Here is an 18,051-nt window from a genome sequence, read left to right as displayed (position 1 = left end):
ACATTTTCTAGACATAAATAATACTCCTGAAGTCTCCATTGTCTATGTTTGGGATGCCTTAAAATCATATCTATATGGACAAAGTATCAGATGGTATATTAACAAAAGGAAATCTTGGGATAAGGAATTGTTAGATATTCAAAGTAAACTAGACTCTTATAAACATAATAATAAAGAAAATATTATGGACAAGAAAGTTATTGAAGAAATAAACAAACTAAATGAGAAATACAAAGAAATTTTAACTCATAAAGTTAAAATAACTTTAGAGAAATACAAGTTTTTGTCTTATTCAATAAGCCCCAAATACTTACATAGACTTAAAAATAAAACAAAAAGATTGAATAAACAAAATCATATCAAAGAAATCTTTTCTCTAAGGAAAAAGAAGAATGTTTCTAGTATACCAGAAATACTGGATGAATTTAGAAATCACTTTCACAAGATTAACCATAACAACATTAACATGGAACCTAAAGATAAAATAAAGGAGTTTATAACCACAAACATGAATAAAAAGCTTAATAAACAACAGATTAAACTATTGGACAAGAGTATTTCATATACAGAAGTTATTACACAAATAAATAAGCTTAAATCAAACAAAGCACCGGGTAATGATGGTATTATACCAGAGATATATAAAATCCTTTCTAAAACTACATATTCATTAATACATAAGGTTTTTATTCTGGCCCAAACTGAGTTAATAACCCCCCCCCATCTTGGCAATATACATTTATTTCACCAATTTTAAAACCTAATAAAGATCCAACTAGATGTTCTTCATATCGACCCATCTCATTACTTAATGTTGATTATAAAATGTTTATGAGTATTTTTGCTGATAGATTGAAGACAATTATCTCCGGCATTATAGACATAGATCAGACGGGCTTCATTGTAAATAGAAATACTTTTGATAATATAAGAAGAACTTTAACATTAATTGATTTTGCAAATAGGAAAAAGAAAGATTTAACACTTATTAGTCTTGATATAGGTTCAGCATTTGAGTCAGTAAGTTGGGACTATCTGTTTACCTTATTGAAATGCACAAATTTCTCTGATGCATTTGTAAATTTAATTGAGCATTTATACAAAGGAACGCTGGCTTATATTAAGGTAGGAACATATGTTTCACAAAAAATACCCATTCTTAAAGGTACAAAGCAAGGATGCCCACTTTCTCCACTATTATTCACTTTAGTAATGGAGCCTTGGGCTAATTTGATTAGAAACAGTACTGACATAGAGGGTTTTGAAATAGAAGAAAATACAACATCAAAAATTCAACTTTTTGCAGATGATGTTCTAATTACATCAGCAGGATCTAATTCTTCTATGCAGTCTTTATTTGATAAAATGATGAATTTTAAAAGTATTTCTGGTTTAATATTCAATGAAGAAAAAACTAAAATACTACCTATATATACACGAAAAAATACTCTCATTAGTGATTTTACTAAATATGTACCCAACTCAGGTCAGATAACTTATTTAGGTATAATACTATCTAAAGATATTAAATCTATTATATATAATAACTATAATACCTGTTTTCTTAATATACAAAATCTTTTTAATACCTGGAATAATATGTTTTTTACTATGGAGGAGAGACTTACAAACTGAATACACTAATGTTAAATTTCTTATGGGCACCTAATAGACCTAGGATTGCATTAAAGAAACATACTAATAGCTGGTCTCAAGGGGGTATTTCTTTTCCAGACTTTAATTTATATATTATCTCTTCTATTATAAAAGTTATTACTTTATTAATAGATCGGTCATATGTCGCAAAATGGAAAGATTATTGGGAGCTAATTAGTATGCACTTCATGAAAATCTCCTTAACACATAAAAATATGATTATAAATAACTCCATGTTGTGGTTGCTAAAGGAATTTTGTACTTCACCTATTACACCTAAACATATGGTCTGTTACCCATTAAATATTATTATTAGTTATCGTAACTTTATATTCATGCACCCTAAGTATAGGGAATGGAATTTTATTGTATTCCCTATAATTTATACTCAGGGTATGCTTATGTCATCTACTTCTGAAGGAGCTCATTTAGCTATAGATAATAATCTAAAGTACTGGTATCAGCTGATATCTGATAATAAAGTTAAAAATCTAGATTTCTTAAAACAAGAATTTGATCTAAGAGAAACTTGCTGGTTAGAGGTTCAGATCTTTAGACAACATCTCATTGATAGAATAGATCTAATGTCTATAACAATTAAAGAATCTATTCCAAAACTGATTGATTACTTGATAATAAATTTACAGCATAAAGTTTCTGATAAAGGTAAACTTTCATATATACATAAAATTATCAGACAAGAAACTTTTACAATGTAGATTCATACTGGAATTATTTCACCTCTATTAATGGGGACCCACCAACTCAACAAGATAAACAATATATATTAGAATCTGCTTATAGAACTACATCTTCCATTGTCTGGAGACTTTATACATGGAAATTTTTACATAGATCTTTTATACACCTTTGATGATGAATAAAATTAATAATAAAGATAATCTATGTAAGAGATGTAATGTAGAAATTAATGCTGACTGGGCTCATATGTTTTATGACTGTATGAAGTTGAAAGAATACTGGAAGTCAATTAATGAATTTTTGCAGGCTCTTTTACAGATAATTTCATTATTTCTAAGTCTCTTATATTATTCAACACACCTGTACCTCAATGTGTTAAAAGATTAAGCTTCCCTTGTTATGGTCTATCCTAGCAGTGGCTAGGAAAATAATAACTAGAAATTGGATTTCAGATACACCTCCTTCGTTCAATGAATTTAAAATGTTATGAATATAATGTGTCATATGGAAATAAGCACAATTAGAATGAGAACAACTAGAAAAACATCACATTTTATTGTATGGGATAATTTACAAAATTTGTTAAAAAAATTCTAATTTCAATAGCACAGTATTTTAGTTTAATTAATTGATCTGATTGTAGTGGATGTCTTTGTAAATACTTTAGTTGTTTTGTTGAATATTATAATAATACCTATTTTTAATTATTTGTATAAAATTGTTATGATATTTCTCTTATATGTTAAAACAATAAACTTGTTTTGAAGAAAAGAGTATATCAGAGGTCAGTCTACATTAAATCCATGGAAATGAACATGACAAGTTTCTAATTTATAGTGTCTGTATACTTTATTCCAGCCATAGCTTATGGTCTGTATAGCATAGTTACTCAACCCTCCCCCAGATGTGGATATTCATTTAAGCCATACAATGTGTGCAATGCTACAGTTATGTTACTGTAAACTCACAGCACCTTGAAATTTGATTTGCATTAACATCTGCTTTCAAAGTGTGAGGAGTTCTCATGGAACTTGATATTACAGCACAATGTGGTGGTGCTGGTGTGTGAAGTTATAATGCTGCACCACATACAGAAGCTCTAGTTTAATAGTTTATAACAACCTGAATAAAAGCAGTATGCAAAGCAGGAGTTTTAATATCAATGTGCATTTATTTATAATTAAATGCTGGTTAAAATGGGAGTGTAACTTGACTAAATTGATATACAAGTGTGGACAAAACATAGTTATTCTACATAACATGATTAAGCAAAAATCTACAACTGTGCATGGATATATCAGGATTTACCCACAGATGGTGTGGTTAAAACATGACAGCGAAGCTCAAGTAGTTAAAGCCACCTGTGGATAAATTCTAATATACCCCTACACAGCAGTAAATTAATTGCTATTATACAATGACATTATTTTAGAAAAAGACTGATTACCTTTCTTGTATAATGTACTTCTATAAGGGCACTTCAGTCTTCTTCCACATTGTCTTCTATGGGCTGATGCACTGTGCATGCATATGGGACTTGCATTACTACGCTTGCGCAGTACATAAGTGTAGTGCTGGAGAAGCAATGGAAAAAAGAGAATCTCTGTAGTTGTGTTTTTTTAATGTTTAAAAATGTGATTTTACAAGGGACAGCACAGAAATACATGGAAATCAGGCATTTTTCTGTTTCTTTAGTTTTGCAGAACATACCTGTTTTTTTTTCATATTTTGCTGTCCCCCAGCATATACGAACAGAAAGTATGGCCGCTCAACAGTATATTAGCAGCCAGACTTTTTTCTACTGGTATATGTTCGATTTACAATGGTCACACTAGTGGGACTGTCCAATCAGCATGCTCATTTTTGAATAGCGATAAGCAATTTATAATCCTTAATACCATAAGCAATGTACTACATTAAGTTTTGAATATTTGATAAACACTGGTAGTTCTGTGGTACCATAAAAAAGCCTGCATTGGGAAAGAATCTAACTGATTAATATATGTTGTTGATTTCTTAGTGTCTCTCTCTCTCTCATATACTTGAATTATGCTGTTTTGTCTGAAAACCTACCATCTTATACCCATAAAACATAACACTAACGTTGGGGCTAAGAATTCTTCCATGGAGACAACCATGTAACTTTCTTTTAGCATCTGAAAAAAAGGTAAACATATTTGTACTTATTATCATTTAGATTCTCTCCTGAACATTTATCATCATCTCTGGGAAAGTACCTGTTATTGCCTCCCATTTATGCATGTTCATAGGTTCATAGGTAGGTACTAGGTTATCGGCCCAAGGGCCTATGCAAGCCTAGCCAACAAGGTTCCCTGGCTTACGCCACCCAAGAAAGTTATTTTCCTGTGCCACTGATGAGCAGAGACACAGAAGTGATCCCCGGGGTGTATTTCTTATTTCCCATCCACTCATCAAGATTTTTCTTGAAGAGTGCTAATGAAGAACTTTGCTTGACATAGATGGGTAGCCTGTTCCAGAGTATGGGAAGTCTCTGGGATAGGAATGTATTAGTAACAATGGAAATGCTCAGTCATTGATTGTTAATGCCTGATATACCATCCCTTCCAGCTTTGCAAGAGCTCCATTTAATCATCAGAACAGTCTTCTTTCTCAATATCTGCATGTCAGGAAACACCAAATGTTTGAAGCAGAACTTAACCTGTCTTTCCAAGGAGGAGGGTAAAACTTCAACATCCTCCACAAAGGAGATTGTTCAAGTCTTACATCTCTTTCTTTCCTAGTAATGATCATCTCCTAGGTCACTGCATCTCAGGGAGCTGTAAATTGCCCTTGCTATCAGCTGATCAAACAGATTGCATTTTCACACTCAACGAATACTGCAAAAGTGACCAACAAAAGTATTGTGTAGCTCCACCCTCAATTATTCTCGAAATTTTGTTTTGATGTAGTTTAGTCTTGCAGAGAGGCAGCTATCTGCTCTAGTCTTTCACATCACCAAACACCCACAAGTCATTCTCAGTACTAATCACTTGGCATTCCTCACTCCCAGTTTCTTAATAAGTTCTGATAATGTGCTTTCTAGAAGAAAAATGATGCATTGCTATTCAAATGTTAAATGTGATAATGTGATATGAAGCATTAATCGTTTGCTGCTCTGTGTACATTGTCATTTTCAATATATTGGCACGTCTTACTTGTTTCTATATTCTTTAAATATTTAATTTCTAACAAAGAACTGAACATTTCTCTGCCCTTCTTCTAAGCTGTATATAGCCCAGGAATAGAAAAGGGCCATGTTCAAAATATGTCAGAAAACATTTAAATGCACATTTATGAGCATGTGGGCATTTTCATTATGATTATTACAGATTTACAACATAATTATGCATTTTTAGCATTTTATTAGCTTAATACAAATTCTTGACTATGTTTTCCTGTACACAAACATGATCTTCCATCTGCAAAGAGAAAACATTTTTTACGAAGAAGATGGAAATATATTTATCCTTGTACCTGAAGAAGGTTCATAAAAAAGTGTGTGTGGTGAAAGTTGTTTTTCCTCTGTAAACATTTTTAAAGAAAACAAAGCCGTAAATATGCATTACACTTCATAAATACCTTCCATAACTTAAAAATTGCCAGAAGGAGGAGAGTACATGTCATTTTTCAAACATTTATGTAACTCAAGAGTAACAAAAAGAGTCCAAGTAACTACTGTCATAAGAATACTAGAACAGAGGCTTTTAATAGCAACCTGCTTGAAAAAAGTAGCAAAATCAAACACAACAATCACATTTAAGATGGCAACAGACAGATATAAAGCACTTCTTACAGTGCTATGGTATAAAAAGAAAATATAAACAAACTGATGGTTAAACTGGTACTCCCAACATATCAAGTTTACAAGGAAACTGCCAGACTACACTGGCTTTGCAATCTACACCTACCATCATAATCCATCTTTTTTACTACATTTAATATTTTAAATATGTTCATAGACCAGGCCCACATTAGCATTACTTCATATGTTCATAGGTGTGTACTAGGCTAATGGCCCTGGAGCCTTTATAAGCCTAGCCCAAAGGATTACCCTGGCATTGTGCCACCCAACTTTAGTTCCCAGTGCCTCTGTTGAGCAGAGCCACTGGAGTGATCCCCGGGGTGAATTTTCTATTTCCTATCCACTCATCAAGATTTCTCTTGAAGAAGGCCAGTGAGGTGCTCTGTTTGACATGTATGGGAAGTCTATTCCATAGCATGGGTAGTCTTCTAGGTTATGAACCTGTCCCTCCAGCACATTCTGTTGATTGTGATACTGAGGTTGAGGTCTCTAGAGCATGTGGTGCAGAGGGATTGGGATTTCTTTAGATATAGCATTTCTAACAGAGCTGGGTCAGACATGACTTTGTAAGCCAAGCAGAGATCGCCGCTAAGCAGGCAATATGAGACAGAGAATAGTTGGAGGTTTTTTGAGTCTGTCCATATAGGACAAGTGTGTAAGGCCTAGGATCCTATTTGTGAGGTACTTTTGTGGCCTCTCCAGTTGCTGCAGGTCTCTAGTGAGGTACATGCCAAATGGGGCATTATACTCAATCATTGGCCTAATATGGGAAGAGTAGAGGGAGACAATGACCTCTTTCTTCCTGGATGCGAAACCCTTAGTAAGATGTTCCACATAGAAGGACTTTCTGACCACAGTGGCAATGTGGTGGTCAAAAGATGTTGCTGTCAACCTGTGTTCCTAGATCTCTTATAATGTCTTCTGTGTTCAGTGGACTACCATCGATATGGTAATTCATGGGAACCAGTTTTTTCTCAAAGGGGATGACGACACATTTTTTGGCATTGAGCTTAAGGCCATGATTCTGACACCAGTCATTGGTCTCAGTGAGGCCTTTCTGTAGAATGTCAACATCACATGGGGAGTTAATATCCCCAACTTGCAATCATCTGCAAACATTGTCAGCCAGAGTCCCTTCGTGTTGGCCTGGACTTCAGTGAAGTAGATACCAAACAGGAGAGGACCCAGGACTGAACCATGCGGGACTCCACTCCTGACTGGTCGGCAGTCTGACTTGGGGTCAGCTACTTTCACACTGTGGGTTTTATCTGTGAGTCAGTTTGCAACCCATCTAGTGATATAGGGGTTGATGCCTAGCTTAGTGAGTTTTTCTATGATTCCTGAGTGGGGAATAGTATCAAAGGCCTCAGCCAGATCAAGGTAGACTGTATGAACCACCTTGCCTTCATCCACAGCTCTGGTATCGGACTCAAAAAAGTCAACCAAGTTGAACAGGCATGATCTATCCTTCACAAAACCAAACTGTGTGGGATCCAGAGTTTGGAGATTACCTATATCCTTTTTTAGTAGATCCATGATGATGCCTTCCATAGCTTTGCATATCAGGCTAATGAGGTGATAGTTCCCAGGGTCTGTAGTCGTGCCCACTTTGTGGAGAGGGATGACTGTAGCAGTGTGCCATTCGGTAGGGACAAAGCCTGAGGTGAGGCTGTGATTGAACAGGGCACAAAGGTGAGGTGCCAGTTCACTCTGTAGTTCATGTAGAACACAGCCAGGGATATTGTCAGGTCCCATAGAAGCTGTATTCTTGGCCTTAGACAGTGCTGTTTTAACCTGTGCAGCAGTAATACTGGGTGCCTGGCAATCTACTGTTATTGCGATTGGTCCTTTGGGAGGGGAGAGGGGTAAAGTTGGCACTGAATCTGTCGGCTAGTATATTGGCAATATCTATTGGCTCAGTATAGGAGGCACCATTGTGCAGTAGCTCAGAGCAAATCTAGGTATTGCTGTGGAGATTCTTTACATAAGTACAGAAGGCCTTGTGGTTGTCTTTACTATCTGTTGCAATTCTGTTTTCATAGTTAGCTTTAGAGGATTTGATGAGGGATCTCTACTTTTTGTTGAGGCTGATAAGTGAGTTTTTCCATTCTTGGGACTTCACCTTATTCTGCATCAGTTTCCTCCATCTGTTGTAGAGTTTGTTTATGGCAGGGGACCACCAGATTGGCTTTGCATTGGTGCATGATTCAGCAGTCATGCAACTAGTCTCCATTTGCATGGGTGCTGTGAAGTTAGCCACCTCTGTTTTAGGAGCCCAAAGTTATCGGAGAAGTTTTTCATGGTTGTTACCTTTGCGGAGGGGGGGGGGGGTGGTGGGAAGGATGTGGATTTCCAAAGTGATTAGTTTGTAGTCAAATATAACCAGGGAGGAGTTCACTATTGGTATAGAGCAACGGCTGCCCATGTTAGTAATGACCAGGTCAAGGATGTTGCTACCTCTAGTGGGGGTAAGAACAAGCTGGTCCAGGGCATTGGAATTAATGAATTCCAGGAAACGTGGGGCAAGTGTATTGGTACATGAGTAGTTTTCCCAGTTAATGGAGGGGTAGTTGAAGTTGCTCAGTATGAGAGTGTTAGGTTAGACCCTAATATTCTCCAGGGTGCTTAGAAATGTGGAGTGTGAGTCTTGGGACATGGTTGGGGACCTATAGCAGGCTACGACCTGAATTGCTGTCTTACCCAATGTTAGCTGCACCTGAAGTATCTCTGATGCATTATGTTGGGCTGCCAGTCTGGAGGTGTGTGCATCCTTTATGAATATGGAAACACCACCGCCTTTGGAGCTTTGTTCCACGTACTGGGGCCAAAAGGTGAGGAATGAGTTATAGCCTGGTAGTGCAGGGGTGCTTTCTGCTGCCTTGAACCAGGTCTCTGTTACAGCACAAATGTCAATGTTCTCCATTTTACACAGTGCTTTGAGTGAGTGCATTTTGAGATTTTAGACTTCTAGCATTGAGCAGCATGACCCTCAGATTGCATTTGTTTGCAGCTGTTACAGTAGTAATTTGGTCTTTGGAACACCACTTAAAAAAGGCACTATAGGGGTGGCAAGAGTCTTGGCCATTATCTGGAAGCACAAGGGTGACAGATGCAGGCCATCTCTGGCAAAGCATTGAGGTCAGTCAATCATGTCATCCCAGGCAGACAGATACTGGATCCCCTTAGAATGACACCAGAAACTTAGCCAGTTGTTGAAATCAATTATTTTCTGCTTGTACTGTAGTATCATTCTGGGTGATGGTAGGATGCTGCTCAGGGCTAGGGTCATACCCGCTTGGGCTACATAATCTGAGAGCTCCTCCATGTCTCTTTTCATCAGGTCATTCACACCCACATGTACAATGACAGAGTCATATTTGTACCTGTTGAGGGACCTGAGTGCATGGATTATGTGGTGGATCCTGGCACCTGACAGGCAGCTGACTGTTACTTTCTCCTTATTCAACCTAGTGAGTGGGACATCAGTGTGCTTCACTAAAGAGTCACCTATGACTAGTTTGTTGGGCATGGTGTTTTGCCTTAAGGGCTTTGGTTGAGTGGCACACTGTTTAGGAGAGTTATGTGTCTCGTGATTAGTGTTATGTTGTGGTGGTCGAGTGCATTTCTGCCTTGGAGGTCTCTGGCGTTTGGGTAGATTTTTATTGACAGCCTCTGTGAAGGTGGGTGTGTGGTTTGTGTTTTTATGTGAAGACAGTGCTGGTGTGTGTTCTGGAGGGCTATGTGTTCCATGTGGTGTAGTGCACGTGCTGACCTTCTCCTCTTGACCAGCTATTCTGGTCTTAGCTGGAGAGTGTGTGGCTTCCAATTTGGATATATAAGTGCATCTGTCACAAGTTTGAGTGTTGGGAGGTAAGAGGTGAGGGTTGTCAGTATACACACAATTGCTATATTGTCTCAGGATGCCCAAGTTCACCAGGTTAATAGGAGAAAACACAGGGAACTGACCTTTAGACATGCCTGGAGGGGTGGGCATTAATAATAAGTACTGGAGCTGTTTCCTTGTAGAATGTTTAGTGCTGGTAGCACTTTTGTGTGCTACAATAATTGCTACAAGAAGTCTGGTAAAGTACTAGACTAATAAGCTAGTAAAAGTGTAGGAGAGGAGAGAACTAGCAGATCTAGGGAAAAAATGAAGAGCAGACTTTGGCACCACTCAGAAGCTTACAAACAGTCCTGGATACAGCAATTTGTATCTGGATTAGACTAGTTACAGGAAAGGTGGGAAAAGAGCAAACATGGGCGTTTAGACCAGAAAGATGAAAGAGATGGAAAAACTGCCCAAACGCCAATAAACTACAATTTCTGGACCAGAAACCACTCCTCTTGTAGTAGATAGGCTACCTAGTGCTTACCACTCCCACTGATAAGCTAGAAGGCTTCCCACTGACACAGAAAGATTTGGGTGGGCTCAGAAGCTTACAAGCAGTCCTGGATACAGCAAATCTGTATCTGGACTAGACTAGTTATAGGAAAGGCAGGAAACAAGCGTAGAATTCTTTTTACAGAAAAGCAACTAAAACAGCACTAAAAACAATCCAAGTGCAGTACAAGCTAACACACTTGAGTGTGTAACAATATTAATGCAAATACAGTTTAAATAAATGCAATTTATTCAAACTGTATTCTGAACTGAATTCAGTTGTTTTATTCAACTCCGAACAGTTAAAAAGTGCCAAAAATATACTTATCAGCTGGGAAGCACACTCAGTCAGAACACAAGGAGATTCTAGCAAAGTTTTTTTTTTTTTAGTAAAGTAGAAAGGGAGAAAGGAGAAACATAAGATAATTCAAGGTTAAGGACCTAAGTGGGTTGCCCTTCTCAAATGTTCTCTCTGTATTAGGTAGAATGAGCTAATGACACTAGACTGGGATAGAGCTGAACTGTTGGAACCGGTAAGAATGTCTGAAATCAAAATATGATCTCACTGTACTCAGTTGAGTGCGCAAATGAGAAGGACCCAGGAGTGTTTAAACACAAATTTACAGGAGGGGCAGGCAATTCCAAAGCCACTAAGATTAATACCACAACGTGAACAGGGAGTGAGGGTGGGAACTTAACTGCAGAGAGACAGAGAGACCACAATATTCAATGAAACAAATAAATAAACAGAAAAATAAAATGCAGTACTATCTTTAACACTGCAAGTTTGTACTTAATTCAGCTTGTAATACAGTTGATTGTAGGTATCTAGCAGCCAGCCAAACAGCTCAGATATTGAGCAGAAATAAATTCACAGATATGTGACTAACACTTATAAGCACAGAGAAACCCTCTAGGCTAAGATCTAAACACCGAATATCAATGAAGTGAAAACAATAACCCCCACTAACTGCAGAGACAGAGAGACCACAATATTCAATTAAACAAACAGAAAAATAAAATGCAGTACTATCTTTAACACTGCAAGTTTGTACTTAACTCAGCTTGTAATACAGTTGACTGTAGGTATAAAGCAGCCAGCCAAGCAGCTCAGATATTGAGCAGAAATTATATGACAACTATAATTTGTCTAGACATGCCTGCAGTACATTTTCCATGTTATGTACTTAAGTTAGGACAATTTTTTTTTTTACTTTTTTGGATAAGATTTAGCAGTTTCCTTGGCTGGTATGAAGGAGTGAAAACATGCTGAACAGACACATTAAGAATGAGTTACGAGATTATACTTATTATATTAGCAATGCCTTCTCATTGCTGTAGTGATGTTCACTGTTTATATCACATACTTTCAAAATAACTATAGTTTCTCCATTACCCTACTTTGCACTAAGTGTAAAATAGATGAAATTTTAACTTATTAACTTTAACGTGCTAATGCTGAATACCTGAATCACTATTTCTCATGCAGAATCACTGTCCGTGTATTTTCTACATGCATCAAGGAGTATTGGCCTTTCTCTATGGTCACGTGACTGTGGAATTACTACATGTAAGTAAGGGGTGGGGAATCCAGGGACACATCTCAGGGCTTCAGTAAGGTAAAGTTTAGCTATTTTTTTTCTAATCCAGTTGAAACTTATTCTAGCTGGATTTCAGAAAATGTAATTATGTACACATTGCTACACACACACACATACACACACACTCACACTTATATATCTTAAAAGTTAATGTAAATACTTTTAGCTTTGAATTCTTTGTTGATTTCACAAATGCAAGTTTAGAATTTTTCTATGAGATTTTTCATATAGCAATTTTGGTAATTAACAGCATCTCAAACATGACAGATTACTGGATACACAAAGTATTCCTAAAATCTGACTCACAGTGGCATCTGAACTGCTATTTGCAAAAGTAATACAGTAGATCATTTAGTCAAACAATGTATTTCTAAGTTTGCCATTTAGTACTTCAAGATATAAAAGAATGTATTGTTTTCCATAATTATCATGTAAATGTGGAACTTTTCTTCCTAGGCCTCCACTGAAAACGTGTCCTGGATGGCCCATTCAGACCAAACAAATGTAACTAAAATAAAATAAAAATGTTATGGGGGGAAAATGTATATGTACACATCTGTTAAAATGCAATAGGAATACTGAGGATTATGCTTCTGCATTTCTACTCCCAAACCCTCTTTATACATCCACAACAATAACTAACCTGGACACTACCCTACTAAGTAAGTTACAACAGTACTAGACTAAACTTGCTAAATTTACTATCTATCTGCCCAGTAGTATTCACCATTACATACCTCTTCAAAAGCTCCAACAGATGGGGATTCCCAATCTCTTAAAACTGTAGCTAGAAATGGCACACAGTATCCTATTATCAAGCAGAAAAATGCCATTACCTAACTTCCCTTCTTAGATGATACCCCCCAGACCATTGCACTCTAAAGACAAGCATTCATTCTGCACAGAGAAATCACACAATGTGCCCGGTGATGCTCTTTACTCTTCATATACCACTAAACTGTGGAATTCCATCCCAGACATTTTAAGACACATTTGCAGTTCCCATCAATTTGTGCACACACACACACACACAAAGCTTAAAGGTCATTTATTGAGTAATAAAGTCTGCCTCTGCAACTGTCCTAATTGTTGATCCATTCACATCAAAAGTCTTAAATGGTGTTGTGTCTTTCGGCTTTTCCCGGTTAGGGGTCGCCACAGTGGAACTCCGGTCCGCTAATGATTGGCAGTAGATTTTTACATGCCGAGTTGCCAGCCCTGAAGCACAACCTTCAACGAAGGTACACACATTCACGCATGTCTCCACACAGAAGACGCTTTAGCTGAGAATCGAACAGGACAACGTCTTACTGTGAGGAAACAACGCTACTGCAGCATGCTAAAAATATGGCTATTCTAGCATTCCTGCACACAGAATTTTTCACTATGATTTTATATATATATATATATATATATATGTGTTATTATATATTTTTTCATATATATATATATATATATATATATATATATATATATATATATATATTTTTTTTTTCATCTTTTGTGATTAATACTATCATTTGAAGTCTTATTTTTTAAGACATTTGACACTAAATGCTGTTGAGATCTTGTAGAAAGTTTTATTCTGTGTTATTTTATTGTGTAATTTCTGAAATATATTCAGCTATGTTTGTAGTTAGCACTTCGTGATCTAAATTAACATACTTTTTTCTGCTATGTAATGTGTAGATGTGGAGCTTTTCTACCCGAGCCAGTTGGACTATCAAAGTAAACAAATGCAAATAAAATAAGTGAATAAATAAATAACAATGTCACAACAAAAATGTATGCTTAGTATCATAGAAATACTGAACATTATATTATACAAAAATTTGCTTACAGTTGAGTTATCCTGATATGAATTTATATTCTATTAAATTGCTGTGTTCCTCTGGCACTTGATAAACATGTCAGTTTTATATTTCGTAGACAATTTTTGTTTTACATTTATTTATAAATATTATTTCATAGTTGTAGTGTAACTCTTACAAAAAATCTTTACTTCTATTCAGATCTGACATGGAAATAACAAGTCACCAAAGCATTCAGTAATAGCCACATTTATTTGGTAGCATCACACAGAATACAGGAAAAGTATATATTGTCCTGGCAAGCAACTAATTGGGCTAAAATATAGCAGTCACTACTGCTGCTATAAGTTTGCATGGTATTCTTTTCTAAGTGACTAATACAGGTCTAATTCTTGTAAATGTCTAACAGAACTCTCATTTTGAAAACATTCCACTAAAATGATTGCAAACTACATAGAGAGCATTTGTTCTCAGTATTGATAGAACTTTATCTGATGAGCAAAATAAGTAAACTGACATTGAGCTTCATTTTAGTCCAGAATCCCGAGTCATTTGAACTAATTTACAAAGTAAAACATTATTGCATATACAACTTTAATTATCCAGACTGCCTGACGTGTGTGTGTGTGTGTGTGTGTGTGTGAGTGTTTGTGTGAGTGTGTGTGCTTGAATAGCAGTTAGCTACTCAAAACAGATGCTTTTTTTAACTTAGCTCTACATAAGACATCTTACCATAAAAGAGTTTACATTCTGAGGATTGCTGCTTATAACACTGATGGAAGTCTTGTGTTGGATGAGATTAGTCTGATTTGGAGATGATGGTCTTTTTGGACTTACAGACCTGTAAAAAATATTTTTGTAAATATACCAACTAAAAATGTACACGATGCACTGCAAAATATAACCATTTGATTAATTTACATGTTTTCTTCATACCTTTGCCCAATAATCCATCACTGTCTGTTTTTAACAAGGCTTTTAATTGAGAGACCTTTGTGATAGATACTTGGATCAAAAAGGATATGTACTGTGCATGTATACAGAAGTAATAAAAGTGCCTAAAAAGGATTCTAGTTCAATAAAATATGTATGAGTGCGTGGGAGGCCTTGGTGGGTTTACTGATAGAAATGTCAGAATAAGGAATTATGCAAACACTAATAAATCACTGAAGACAGTCCAGCCCTGAAGGGAACTGCTAAGCAACATGTGGGCATTACCTTTTATATTAGGAAAGTTTTAATATCTGAAGCAGGATTTCAAGGATTACACTTTACATTGGATAACTGTTTCTGACACATTAGGTTAGGGAATGCCAGCATTGTCTGAGAATGTATTGCACAAAAAATATGCTTTAGAGCCATTAAACATGGCAGATTAACAATAGTGGCTGCATGAAAACACTGATTCATAAAATCCATGTAAAATGTTTATCCTGTTAATGAAATGTGATTAATTATTCAAGAAAAAAGACAGGATAATTCCATAACAACATGGTGTCAATACAATAAAAACTTCCAGTTTAGTAAATGGAGCAAGGTTCCTGTTTATGAATGCAGTATGTCATACTCAATTAGGCAAAAACTGAGCTTAGCTTCAATAAATGTGTAATAAATATGATTTAAAATGTAGACCAATAGAATGCAACTGGAAGTAATTAAAATGTCTGGCATTAAAAGTCATAATTTTTCAAGGTAAAACAAGTAAAAAAGCTTTTAATGTGCATTACAGAGATTTTGTTTTCATTCTTCTAATACTCAGCACTTTGACAACAATCAGCTTCTGTCAGCCTAGCTCCTAAGGCAAATTTATGATGCAGAAATATATGCATGCAATCACAATCAAGCTGAAAGCCGGAAATACACCATACCTTATCTTCTCCATTGTTGTCTTTTTATTTGTAAACAGCAGTTTAATGACTGTTTTCCTCTTGAAACAAATAATTAGCACAGCAGTGATGAGGCATATGGCAGGAACCAGTACTGCTACAGTTAAGCTGTTGTTTTCTGGGGGAAAAAAAAACATAAGGTTTTATAAAGGTGCCCCGGCTTAAAACTTATGCTTAATAAACTTTAGGTATAATAAAAGACAAAGGAAAGCAAGTCATTATCCTTAAGAAGTTAATCTTGTTCTTCCTTAACAAGTGGTGTGTTTTTATAGAAAACTAAAACTGTCACAGAGGAAAACAGGGTTGCAGAATTAATGGACCCAGTAATTACTGTCTTACAACATGGTTATGTTTACATGTTTAGTTGCTTGTTTTCCTTAATGAAGTAATTTCTTCTGATACTGAGGGCCTTACCCTCGGACTTTAGCTTGTACATTTGTGTAGAACATGAAGATCTGAACTGTGGTGCCACAATCATTTTCTGCGGTATAATATAAATGTATTCATTACCACTTTTTTACAGATGAAACTGGAAGTGGAAACAACTTGCAGTGTAAACTAAGCTGAGAAATGCATGCATACAATATTTTTACAGATGTAGCTGACGGTCTGCAGACAGAGGTCCAGTAATAAGGCATTCAAACAGTAATGTAAAGGAGCTGAAAGTACTGAAATGTTCGTCATTGTATTACAGCTAAATTTTTGCCTGGGAAGAAAAATAAGAAATCTAATAGACACAGGGTGGTATTCATAGTTGTTGCACTTAGAAGTAGTGGGAATTAACACTAGCTGCACGTAAGTGCAGCTGAGGAGTGATTCATAGACTGCAACGGCTCTTAGGTGCAACAGTTTTATTATGGTTTGAAAGAGGTACATGAGGTACTAAATCCCAGGAAAATGAGGACTGACTGAACATCCTGGGACTTTCTTATGCAGATAAGGTAGCTTCCCCACCTTTTTGTGATTCATAGTCACTTTTTTATGCACAAAGGTACCATTAGCAAAAGTCTTATCAAAAGTGAAGTCACAACTTTTCTATCTACTTTGCATTTAATAAAGATGCTTGCTGTAGCTGTTAGCTTGGCTGCTACCCATTGTGAGACTGCCTACCTCTAGCTGAAAAGGTAAAGATATAGATAAATATTAACTTCTTCTAACTTTGCTGACCAAGATATTATTGATAGATTTAGAGTGGACAGGGATATAATATGGGCTTTAGTGACAGGTACAGGGGGGTGCATGGTCTTCTTATACCTGTGGATACTAGGGTGTGTATAGCCTTCACTTTACTTAAGAACGAGACCTTCCAGAGATGAACTGGGGACATCCTGGATATCTCACAGGCTTCTGCTTTGAGGATACTTCTGTAATTCTTTGGCATACTTTTGGCACATCTGGATAGGTATATCTCCTGGTGTCACCACAGGACTGATGTATGGTACTTCATCAGTCCTGGTGTCACCACAGGACTGATGAAGTACCATACATGCTTTCTGCAAGATGGCATGCTTTACTAAGATGACTGATTCAATAGATTGCACTCATGTAGCCATTAGGCCTCTTTCTGGACCACAGAGGAAGTGATATTATGGCAAGAGGGGTTATCATTCAATCATATGCCAGGTAATGTTTGATGCATAGGGGTAAGTCACTAACACGTTAGCCCAGCATCCTAGCAGTACCCAGGATTCTCACATCTGGCATACAAGCTCACTGTACTACCTCTTCTTGTATGGTAGGGTTTCTCATGGCCATCTTGTTGGCAAGTGCAAACTTTTTCTCATCATAGTAATATTTATAGGTAAAAAGTATAAAATGTATTATTGATTAAAACTGCCCTCCCCCATTTGTGCTTTCCCATCCTTTTTTCTTTCACATGTGATGCAGGATACTCACATGAACCCTGACCAATAACACTTGTCTGTAACCCTCGGGAAACTGGTAAGGAGCACTTCAAACATACCCTGTCTCAAACACGGATAATCACTGAGTGAGTCTGGTCAGATGAAAGTCCATTTCCATTTCATAGTTGAGTCTGAGGGTGCCCTTCAGTATGATCCTGCTACTGCATGCATGATGTTTACCGCGTGTTGCATTCTGCACAATATGATTATGAGCTGTTCTGCTGTGCAACTGACCCATGATGGCAGTGCAGTTCCCGCTATAATTCCTTTGTCATGATAGTGATGGT

At 36.5% G+C, this 18,051-nt stretch overlaps 1 protein-coding gene across 1 annotated transcript in view; it reads right to left on the bottom strand.

Annotated features, from left to right (window-relative positions):
- ADAM12 (ADAM metallopeptidase domain 12) overlaps window positions 1-18,051 on the bottom strand; it is a 2,765,134-nt gene that overhangs the window by 268,728 nt on the left and 2,478,355 nt on the right. Inside the window, exons 19-20 of the mRNA XM_044056180.1 lie at window positions 15,843-15,978; window positions 14,707-14,815 (exon numbers count right to left, since the gene is read on the bottom strand). Of these exons, the coding sequence (XP_043912115.1) occupies window positions 14,707-14,815; window positions 15,843-15,978 (245 nt within the window). The remainder of the gene's footprint in view (window positions 1-14,706; window positions 14,816-15,842; window positions 15,979-18,051) is intronic.

Source organism: Protopterus annectens, chromosome 14.part0, assembly GCF_019279795.1.
Source record: "Protopterus annectens isolate FY-2018-M chromosome 14.part0, PAN1.0, whole genome shotgun sequence".
NCBI lineage: Eukaryota > Metazoa > Chordata > Ceratodontiformes > Protopteridae > Protopterus > Protopterus annectens.
This window is presented reverse-complemented; position numbering and strand designations above follow the sequence as displayed.